We start from the raw sequence: 12,002 nt of genomic DNA on the forward strand, positions 1-12,002 counted from the left end.
GGTGTGGTCAGCCTATTAGGCGTGTCACAGTTCGGACATTGCAATTTATTGCCCTGGCCACATCTGCAGTCCTCATGCCTCCTTGCAGCATGCCTACGGCACGTTCACGCAGATGAGCAGGGACCCTGGGCATCTTTCTTTTGGTGTTTTTCTGAGTCGGTAGAAAGGCCTCTTTAGTGTCCTACGTTTTCATAACTGTGACCTTAATTGCCTACCGTCTGTAGGCTGTTAGTGTCTTAACGACCGTTCCACAGGTGCATGTTCATTAATTGTTTATGGCGCATTGAACAAGCATGGGAAACAGTGTTTAAACCCTTTACAGTGAGCATGTGTGAAGTTATTTGGATTTTTACAAATTATCTTTGAAAGATCGGGTCCTAAAAAGGGGGCTGTTTCTTTTTCTGCTGAGTTTGTGTATATTATGTGTGTGTGAGCAAATGATGGAATGAGTGCTTGTATGTGTGTTGGAGTGTCAGTGTGTGTGTGTAGGGCACTGAGAATGTGCATAGAGACAAGTGCAAAAAAGTAAATAAATACAAGGGTCAACTCAGATGACTGTACAGTAACTGTAACCTCAACCTCACTAGGGAGTCCTGTGGGGAGAGAAGGGGTTACTCTTTTGTGTTCCCCTTTCCTTACCATCTCTGCCGGTGCTGAGGTGAGAAGTAACTTATCTTGCTCTAGGTACAGCTTAGGAGATTCGATACAGTGCTGTGCAAGCTATATTAAAACAATAAATCATGACACAATTGTGAATGGACTGTCTGTACTGCATATGTATTATGAATGGGTACTGGGCTATTTCCACCAATACAATTCATTGGACTGATGCAGTTTCAGCTCCACACCTTTACAGAAAGAAAAGCATGTTCCCTCAGAGGGAGTATTGGACTGTGTACTTTGTGGAAAACTGCCTTCAGTGGATGTTAGGGTGAATGATTAAAAGAGGATCAACTTTGGACATTATGCCCCAGTGGTAAGACACAAAACAGTAATAGCTACGGACAAGGAGGTGGAGAAGGAGGGAGGTGGAGAAAGAGGAGGGAGGACACATGTGAATCTGTCAGGGAGTCTAGAGGAGCGGATGACGACGAAGCTACATCCGGACAAGGTTCCTGTTCTGCTAAAGTTCAAAGCCCACCTCCTCAATCACTAGACAGATAAACATCTCTGGTTGTGCCTGACTCTAGCTAGCTATTCAGGAAACTCTAGAGGAAGTGGTAAAATGTGACCGTGCGACGGTACTGGCTCTGCACTGTGTAGGCTAAGAGCATCCAAACATAACAGACAACTCAAATGACAGACAGAATTTGACAACTTTTTCTGCCCTTGAGGGGGAATTGGTCTTGACCTGACCAACACAGGAAATTAACAAAAAGAATAAAAGCCATTAATGTAACTCAAAGAAAAACAAAACAATACTTGGAGGAATCACAGAGAAGAGACTGATGAAAGAACATCCACAGTGACTGAACAGAAAGAAATCCAATCTCCTTTGCATAAGATGGGCTTCTGACCTTGAATTTGAATGGATTTTTAAAGAAAGCAGAACTACAGAGCTTGAAACAGAACATGGAGTGTGGAGGAATAAAATTAGAGGAGATTGGTCAAGGACCGACGATTAAGGGACTGGGATGGCGAGACTATAGAAGAAGAGTGAGCAACAGGAATACAGGGATCAAAATGTAAGGAACTAAAGACAGTATGAAAAGATTAAAAAAGAAAGACAGACAGATTTGAATTTCTTTGAAATTCATGAGAAGAGCATTAGGTTCACCCAGATGCTAGAAGTCTGAAAAGACTAACTGGAGGAGATGGATAGATACATTTACAGAAGGTCATGTGTGTTGTACCTTTGATGAGCAGCCGGTCCCTGATAGAGACCCTGTGAGAGGAGTCGGAGGGGCCCCCAGGGGCCCTGCCAGTCTTCACCCCCTCGTCCCTCTTCAGTTTACTGGCCAACGTCAGCATGGCTACCCTACGCTCTCTCTTGAAAACACACAATAACAGCAGTGGATCAGTGTGTGACATGATGCATAAGAGACAGGGATGTAGTGATATTACAATAAAATATGACCAATTCATAATAGTAGTAGGCTATAGACAACATGAAAGGAGAAATAAAAGAACAAAATAAGCACTCAAAACCCTGAATACAATTCCCTTTGCTTGATGTTCACATTACATGAAGTGAGGTCTTGCCAGAGCATGTACAGGTGCTCACTGCTACCCACAAAGCCCTTTGTCCCACCAGCATGTGGCTGGGTGTGTTAGTTGTGGCTTCTTGTCCACTGCAGGCCCAGTGGAATTGGGACACTTTAGCACCCCCGGGACTCAAAAAGTCACTGCATCCCCCAAAAGAACAGAACAGCAGTGGCTGCTCAATCACATAACCTGATGACTTATTCATGCACCTGCAACATTCACTGTCGATAGGAACTACATGTGATGTGAAACATGTCTGATAGGTGTGCCACTGCGCCAGTCTAACAGAATTAATCCAAAAATCACTTAGCTTGGCCACCGGCAGCCAGAACCCAAGTCAGCTACTTGATGTTAACACTGTCATGCGAGACCACAAAATCAGTGGTATTCAGTTATAACAAGACTTCTTTGTGGAGCTACCTTCCATTGTACTTTCGCCAGTGCTGTTACTTAGCCTACATAGAGTTTGACAGTTTAATAGTGATTAGTCATTTAAGTCAGAGTTAATTCAAGCATTACTCTAAAACACAAAGCCCATGTCTGATAGCTCCTCTGTGTGAACTTCTCCTTAATCACTTCCCTAGGCTACATTCTACCACCACAGAGAAGAGACCAACCAACCAGCACTTGACCTTCAGCCAACAGAAATACTGTTGTCCAAAAGAACAACTCTAGCTAACAACTTACACCTTGCATTCCCTTTAGGTGTGCAGTTGGATATGGGCTAGGTGTAAGCAATGTCCCAGTGGCTTGGGCAGGAGGCAGGCTAGGGTAAAGGCATAGAGGTTAGGTGTTGTTTTCAAACCAAGTCCCAACAGTAACCATTTCCCAAGTCAGTCCTTATGCACCCAGATTCGTCCTAGTCTAATTCATGTTTGTCCCAGACATAACTGCTTAAAAACATTAAGGGGAGAGGTAGTATTAACTTCCCAGCTGTTCCTGCCTTTGATCACAATGAGTAGACTAATCCCAGCCAGGCTAATTAAGAGGAAATAATAAAGTTTACACTGTAGTTAGAAAAGTAACATTTGCATTCCTGAAACAGTATTTTGTTGAAATATAATTAAAGAAATTAAACTAATTGATTGCACCGAAATTGGCCATTTTAATTTATAGGACTCACATAATCATCCATCTATCTATAACCTAACATCCGATTTGGACCATTGGTCTAATTCTTCCCAACAATGAGGATTCTAATAAAATGATCAAAAGCCGCCAACGGACCCCACACCAATCCCACCCCAACAACCAGTATACAGTATCAGTTATGTCTCCGTGTCATCCTTCGTAATGTAATCCATGTGAAGCTGGTGATGTTATATTTCCCGTTTGGAGAAATTAGCCATTGAAGTCGATTGCATTATTTAACGTAAATGTGTTAAATAAAAGTGTGTTCGGCCCGCCTTTTCCTGTAGTCTATGATCAGCTACGTAGTCTTGCTCACATTGAGGGAGAGGTTGTTGTCCTGGCACCACACTGACAGTTAGTTCTCTGACATCCTCCCTATAGGTTGTCTCATCGTTGTCGGTGATCAGGCCTACCACTGTTTTGTCGTCAGCAAACTTAATGATGGTGTTGGAGTTGTGTTTTGCCATGCAGTCGTGGGTGAACAGGGAATACAGGCGGGGACTAAGTACACACCCCTGAGGGGCCCCAGTGTTAAGGATCAGCGTGGGCGTGGCAGATGTGTTGTTGCCTACTCTTACCACCTGGGAGTGGCCAGTCAGGAAGTCCACGATCCAGTTGCAGAGGGAGGTGTTTAGTCCCAGGGTCCTTAGCTTAGTGGGCACTATGGTGTTGAACGCTGAGCTGTAGTCAATGAACAGCATTCTCACATAGGTGTTCCTTTTGTCCAGGTGAGAAAGGGCAGGGTTGGTTGCGATTGAGATTGCGTCATCTGTGGATCTGTTGGGGCAGTATGCGAATTGGAGTGGGTCTAAGGTGTCCCGGGGGGATGCTGTTGATGTGAGCCATGACCAGCCTTTCAAAGCACTTCATGGCTACTGACGTGAGTGCCACTGGCGGTAGTCATTTAGGCAGGTTAGCTTCGCTTCCTTGGGCACAGGGACTATGGTGGCCTGCTTGAAACATGTAGGTATTACAGACTCGGTAAGGGAGAAGTCGAAAAGGTCAGTGAAGACACCAGACAGTTGGTCCTCACATGCTTTGAGTACATGTCCTGGTAATCCGTCTGGCACAGCGGCTTTGTGAATGTTGACCTGTTTAAAGGTTGTTTTTTTACACAAAGTTGCAAAGAAAATATATCCATTTAATAAACACAGGAAACCACTTTCACACTGATTTATGGTAAATGATGCAAGCAACTTCAATGGCTCATTTCTCTAAATGGGGGGGGAATAAAAATAAATAAAACATTTAAATCACCAGGAATACACTTCAAATGATGAAAAAGCTATACTTCAAGCTGGAACTCCAAACGACTTGTCAGATACAGAGAAATGATACTGTCGTGGTGGGATTGGCATGGTGTGTGAGGGGGACCATGGGTGGCTTTGGACCATTTTATTGGCTACCACACATTTTACTCAATGGCAGGAAGAAGTTTGGTCCATATTGGATGTTGAGTACTATATTTGTCGAATATTATGCGAATCCTATAATTTAAAAGGGCTAAAAGGTGTCCAATGCTCCAAAAATCCAACTCCACCCACGAGCGTAGATCAATTGAGTGAAGCTTGTATGGACCTTTGGACTCTTGACTTTAATCAGCTTGTTTACTGTGTTCTCAGTAGTCAGCTCAGTCTTACAATGAGAAGATGGTTGGCATGATGCAGGTTTAAACTCTGTCAACACACCTGGATGCACTGTTATCTAGGGCCATTGAGGAGCTGTGTTGCTGAAATCCCCCCAAAATGCTTGGCAGCAGACGACAAACTGTCGGGGGTGATGCAGCACAGAAGCACAACAATACAGCGGCTCAGTGACAAACTTGTAATTTCTGTATGAGTCATTCGCCCGCTATGTGACTGGCCATCCCGATAGGGTTATTCTCTTAGTTCAGCTCTGAGTGGATGTCATATTTGGCTAGTGGCTAGGACTACTACCCGGGATAATTAAAATAGTTCAGCTTGATTTGAAGAATCACTGACTGACTAGCCTACTCAGTTTCAAACAAAGGAATGTGTCTGAATTGGCATGCTGCACTAAGAACTGCAGTCAAGCCTGTTCTTGAACAAGTTCAAGGCAGAGTTTATACCAGACTATGATGAAGTTGTTTCAATCCATCAAATCATCCTTGTTCTGAATGTAAAAGGAACAAAAACCACCAGGCCTGAGATGTCTGCACCTGAACCAGAATATCAACCCCAAAATCTTAAAATGAATAGGCCCTGCCGCACTAGGCTGCCTGTGCCTATGTAGAGTGAGTGCTTGTGTTTATAGGAGTGACAGAGGCCTAGGTATCAGATATCAGTGTGTCCATGAAATGTGCCCAGTATGACCCCCACCTGCTTCAGCTGTCACTGCCTGCCTGCCAGGACTACAGGGCAGGCTCACGTACTGTAGCTTTGTCCCCCGACAAGGGATTCTGTTGTTGGGACATTGGGCATGTAAAAATGGCTTTGTGGAGCCATCTGAGCGGTCGGCTATAGATTCCCTTACCTGCTAGTGACTTAATGCTGATTGACTACATTTCTGACTCACTACAGGTTGTCCGGCAAGAACAAGGCAGATGTTCCATATCCAGAGTTTTATTCTCACCACCACACAGTTGTACACACATACAACAAAGAAGTAATCTTGTGGTTCTATAAAAGGAAAGAAAAAAAAACACATTAATGGAAGCTAATACAACTGGATCTACACATAGCCAACGATCTGTATCGGCCCAATGTCCCAACAAAATCTCTCGTTGCGGCACGAAGCTAGCTCAAAGTGCAGTCTGCACAGGGCCTACATTTAGGCCTAACTTAAAAGCCACTTGTCCTAGCTATGTTAACAGACCGACAATGTAAGTAATTCCACAGCATGTTCACAATAGATTGGTTGTTAATTTCCCATAGCACAGCTACCAGTGTCTTTCTTTCTTAATTTCATTGCATTGTACTTACTTTCCGGTTGGTCCTTTTGCAGGTAGGAATGTGAGACAATATATTGACCGGAACGTAGAATTAAATACAATTTTCAAAGTACTGGCAGTGCTTTCAGATTTCTATCACCTGAAGCATGGGCAAAAGAAGAAAATGCATGCACGCCACACAAGGATACTTGCCAAGCTCGTGCACAAGTTTAAATGGTTCTGCACAAGCTTCAGGTGATAGAAATCTGAAAGCACTACCAGCACCTTGAAAAGTTGATTGAATTATACTTTCCTGTGGAAACCACACAGACAACAGGCAAAGTAAGATAAAATATCATTGTATTCAACATTCTGGCTTGTAGAGATAGTGCAAGGAAACGTTTGCCTGTTCCTAGCACTCATTTATGTCAGACGTTGAATCCAATAAAATTCACCTTTGGGTGTCCAGGCTACTAGTTTCTCAGCTAAATGAAAGCAGGGCAGAGCTGCACTGCACCAAGGCAGGCAGTCAACAAGCTAAGACTCCCCATATAGTTATGTAATGCCAGGATTATGATTATGATGCTTTTGACAAATGAACAATAAGTGAAACTCAGGACTTAGTTAGGGTGTGGCAAGCAAGGAAGGCGATTCTTGCACAGATAGCTAAAGCATAGCTAGTTACACAGCAAGAAAACACTGATAAATAACGTTAGCTAAGATTAGTTGTGACATCAGTGTAGTAAACATATTTAGCTAACGTTAACTAGCTAACTTTACACAATGTTTCCTGTGTAGTAGCTAAAGTTAGCTACTGTAGTGCTAAAAATGCAATGACATCACATATGAAGCTAACTAGGTAGCTAGACAAGTAAATATTTAGGAAGCTACTTATTTAATCACTCCCGCAATCTAGTTAGCTATGGGTTTTGTTTAGCTAGCAAACTTTAGTAAGCAACATACCAACATAGTAGAGTAGTAGCCGCTAGAAACCTAGGTAGGTAGCAGGAAACGTAGCTACCAACTGGCTAGTCAACGTTAGCTATCGAAATATGCACTAACTTTCAGTGTTACAATGGTAGACTGGGATGACAACTGGAGCGATTCATAAAAACACACCTAAGGGTGATAGGTATGTTTCTACCAGAGATATCTAGTTATATAGCTGTTGTTTTTATCGAATGAAATGTAACTTGGCTTGCTAGCAAGCTAGGCGAACATGCTAGCTAATGTCTGCCCCGTTGTTTACCTGCTGTCTCAGAGAAACGCTCCCTCTACACCATAATCAAACGACACTCGGAATCAAGCCTCTTGCTGCACCTGCAGCGACAGATTAAAACTGAATTTCCGTCGCCAAACAACCTCTCAAATATACAATGAGAAATGTTAATACTGAAATGTAAAAAAGCTGACAATCAGTTATTACAACTCCGCTGCCGGTGTCATTAACGGAAGTGCACGGATTGCTCCGTTAGTTATTGTTGTCCGGCCAAATATCAAATAAAACATGTGTTCCGCTAGACAAATAAAAGGAAATAGGCAACACAGTTGGGCAAAATATGTAACACATCATTATTATGTTTTGTAGACAACACAATATTTTATTATTTTTTAAATGGTAAGGTGATTATTTGTTGGAAAAATATGCCTGCATGTTCATCGTGGCTTTATCTCACAATATGTTGTGTCATTTGAAGCACATATGCTCATATGCTTAAAGAGACGGTGCATAAAACATGAAAACACAGAAACGACACAATATAATTCATTCAAAGTGCTTTAGCTAAACTTTTAAAGTGAAAGTGCAATATACTGTATACTCGAGGGACCAAAATACTATCTATTACACAGCCTAATGGCAGTTGGAATAAAATAGTCTATATAGCTATCCGTTTTAATTTACTTTGAAGAAGTCTCTATCCTCTTGTCCGGCTGCTGTTGTGACTGAATTTTGAATGAAGATGATGAGTACTGTCCTGTAAAATGCTTTCAAGTTTTAGGAGGATGAGTTTTGTGTACAGATTGGTAGCTGATTCTTGATCTATACCAATTATCCTTACCACTGTCCTTATCAAGCGCTGAAGCTTGACTTGGTCTTGCACTCGCATGTTTAAAAACACACATATCAGACCAAAGGACAGCACACTCTGTTTTTATTTCACCTTTATTTAACTAGGCAAGTCAGTTAAGAACAAATTCTTATTTACAATGACGGTCTACCAAAAGGCAGAAGGCCTCCTGCAGGGATGGGGGCTGGGATTAGAAATAAAAAATGTAATAAAAATATAGGACAAAACACACTTCACGACAACAGAGACACCACAACACTACATAAAGAGAAGACTAAGACAACAACATAGGATGGCAGCAACACATGAAAACACAGCATGGTAGCAACACAACATGACAACAACATGGTAGCAACACAACATGGCAGCAACATGGTAGCAGCACAAAACATGATACAAACATTATTGGTTACAGACAATACAATACATCATGCGAAGCAGCCACAACTGTCCGTAAGAGTGTCCATGATTGAGTCTTGTCTTTGAATGAAGAGATGGAGATAAAACAGTCCAGTTTGAGTGTTTTTTGCAGCTCGTTCCAGTCGCTAGCTGCAGCGAACTGAAAAAATAAGTGACCCAGGGATGTGTGTGCTTTGGGGACCTTAAACAGAATGTGACTGGCAGAACGGGTGTTGTATGTGGAGGATGAGGGCTGCAGAAGGTATCTCAGATAGAGGGTTGTGAGGCCTAAGACGGTTTCATAACCCTGCAGGACAGATTTATAGAACATTTGTAAGACATGGCAGTCGACTTTATAATGGTTCAGTTTGCGTTAAAAAAAACATTGTTGCAATTTCTTCATCTTTGCAAAGGCACAGTCATTTAATTTCAGTTTATTGTCTATTTCAATTCCCAGGTACTTATAGGTGGTCACTCTATCGACTGAATCCCCATTGATCTTCGTAGAGGGTAGTGGAGTTTTGTTTAATCTGAAATCAATTTCCTTCTCTTTTGTTTTCTTAACGTTTATTTCAAGAAAGTTATCTGCGCATCACTAGACACATTTTGCAGTTTCTCTGTCAAAACATTGAACAGAGGCTTGGTCTGGGTGGAGGAAACCCACAACAGCGGTGTCATCTGTATATTAAAAGAAATGTGTGGGCTGTGTCGTTTGAGTACAGGCTGTACTGTATCGGTGAAAGTACACAACCTAGAGGGGCTCCCGTGTTCACCATTCTAGATGTAGAGAAGGCGGAGTTAAACTTTACTTGTTGAGTATGGTTCACAAGGAAACCACACCAGTAAGTGGGGTTGGATGGTGTTAAACGAGCTATTGAAGTCAATTAATAATATTTTCACTAGGCTATTTGCCTTTTCTAACTAAGCAATAAGGCCAGAGGAGGTTTGGTATATGGCCAATATACCACGGCTAAGGGCTGTTCTTATACACGATGCAATGCGGAGTGCTAGAACACAGCCCTAAGCAGTGGTATATTGGCCATATATCACAAACCCTTTGGTACCTTATTGCTATTATAAACTGGTTATCAACGTAATTAGAACAGTAAAAATAAATGTTTTCTCATACCCATGGTATACGGTCTGATTTACAATGGCTTTCAGACAATCTGCAGTCAGGGCTCGAACCACCCAGTTTATAAATGTTCTTATAAACTGGGTGGTTCAAGCCCTGAATGCTGATTGGCTGACAGCTGTATATCAGACCGTATAACACAGGGATGACAAAACATTTATTTGTACTGCTCTAATTACGTTGGTAACCAGTTCATAATAGCAATAAGGCACCTCGGGGGTTTGTGGTATATTGTCACGCCTTGGTCATTGTATTTTGTGTTTTCGTTATATATTTGGTCAGGCCAGGGTGTGACAGGGGTTTATGTTATTGTATTTCGTATTGGGGTTTGTAGTATTTGGGATCGCGGCTGATTAGGGGTGTTGTATAGGCTTGGCTGCCTGAGGCGGTTCTCAATCAGCAGTCAGGTGATTCTCGTTGCCTCTGATTGGGAACCGTATTTAGGTAGCCTGAGTTTCGCTTTGTCTTTCGTGGGTGATTGTTCCTGTCTCTGTGTAGTTTCACCAGATAGGCTGTAATTAGGTTTCACGTTCCGTTTGTTGTTTTGTATTTATTATAGTTATTTCATGTATCGTCACTTTTCTTCATTAAAGACATGAGTAACCACCACGCTGCATTTCGGTCCGACTCTCTTTCTACAAACGAAGAACGCCGTTACATATATGGTAAATATACCAAGGCTAAGTGTAAGGACCGACGCTGGAGATGAGAAGTAAGTACAGGGAGTGATGGAAAACGGACATCAAACAAAACAAGAACGGCGTCTGGATGGGGGGAACAAAACGACATTACGACAATAATGCTGACACAGGGAACAAAACTGAGGAACAGACAGATATAGAGAGGGCAATCAACAACGTGAAGAAGTCCAGGTGAGTCCAATGAGCGCCCATGTGAGTAATGATGGTGACAGGTGTGCGTAGTGATCGGCAGCCTGGCTCCCTCGAGCACCAAGGAGGGGGAGCGGGTGCAGGCGTGACACTAAGGGCTGTTTCCAGGCACTCCGCATTGAGTCATGAATAAGAACAACCCTTATCTGTGGTAAATTGGCCATATGTTCAGTGACAGCTGGAACATCTTCAGGAACAGTTAAGCGAGATGGTCTGCGCATGCCTGAAGTGCCTTGCTGCTGACGCCGTCGGTACCATATGATTATCGTGGGTTGACACGTTGAAAGTATTGCTTGACGTCATTCACAGAGATCTGTATATCAACAGCTGGTATGCTGTCCAAGGCCACTTTCTGCTGCGATGTAAAATCACATGTCAAACCTACAGCCGTGGCTAAAAGTTTGAGAATGACACAATTAAGAGACTGACACAAAGTCTGCTGCCTCAGTTTGTATGATGACAATTTGCATATACTCCAGAATGCAATGACGAGTGATCAGATTAATTGCAAAGTCCCTCTTCGCCATGCAAATAAATTGAATAAACCCAAAAAACATTTCCACTGCATTGCAGCCCTGCCACAAAAGGACCAGCTGACATCATATGTCAGTGATTCTTTTGTTAACACAGGTGTGAGTGTTGACGAGGACACGGGCTGGAGATCACTCTGTCATGCTGATTGATGGCAGCATTCGCGTGAAACTGAAAGCGCAAACCACTGCTTTTAATCAGGGCAAGGTGTCTGGTAACATGACCGAATACAAACAGTGCAGCTATTCCCTCCGCAAGGCTATCAAACAAGCTAAGCGTCAGTACAGAGACCAAGTAGAATCTCAATTCAACGGCTCAGACACAAGAGGCATGTGGCAGGGTCTACAGTCAATCACGGACTACAGGAAGAAATCCAGCCCAGTCACAGACCAGGATGTCTTGCTCCCAGGCAGACTAAATAACTTTTTTGCCCGCTTTGAGGACAATACAGTGCCACTGACACGGCCTGCAACGAAAACATGCGGTCTCTCCTTCACTGCAGCCGAGGTGAGTAAGACATTTAAACGTGTTAACCCTCGCAAGGCTGCAGGCCCAGACGGCATCCCCAGCCGCGCCCTCAGAGCATGCGCAGACCAGCTGGCCGGTGTGTTTACGGACATATTCAATCAATCCCTATACCAGTCTGCTGTTCCCACATGCTTCAAGAGGGCCACCATTGTTCCTGTTCCCAAGAAAGCTAAGGTAACTGAGCTAAACGACTACCGCCCCGTAGCACTCACTTCCGTCGTCAT

General features: G+C 43.0%; 1 protein-coding gene across 5 annotated transcripts in view; it reads right to left on the reverse strand.

The window, feature by feature from the left end:
• LOC109867638 (NEDD8-conjugating enzyme UBE2F) overlaps positions 1 to 7,710 on the reverse strand; it is an 84,920-nt gene extending 77,210 nt beyond the window's left edge. The window contains exons 1-4 of one of the 5 annotated variants that reach the window (XM_020456928.2): positions 7,640 to 7,710; positions 7,476 to 7,546; positions 5,872 to 5,975; positions 1,854 to 1,989 (exon numbers count right to left, since the gene is read on the reverse strand). In XM_020456928.2, coding sequence (XP_020312517.1) covers positions 1,854 to 1,971 — 118 coding nt within the window. In that variant the 5' untranslated portion in view covers positions 1,972 to 1,989; positions 5,872 to 5,975; positions 7,476 to 7,546; positions 7,640 to 7,710. Of the gene's footprint in view, positions 1 to 1,853; positions 1,990 to 5,829; positions 5,976 to 7,475 lie in introns of all 5 variants that reach the window. The other 4 variants (XM_031796329.1, XM_020456913.2, XM_020456921.1 and 1 more) reach the window with 4 other exon arrangements.
• Positions 7,711 to 12,002: the final 4,292 nt, after the last annotated feature.

This window comes from Oncorhynchus kisutch, linkage group LG2 (assembly GCF_002021735.2).
Source record: "Oncorhynchus kisutch isolate 150728-3 linkage group LG2, Okis_V2, whole genome shotgun sequence".
NCBI classification, from domain to species: Eukaryota; Metazoa; Chordata; class Actinopteri; order Salmoniformes; family Salmonidae; genus Oncorhynchus; species Oncorhynchus kisutch.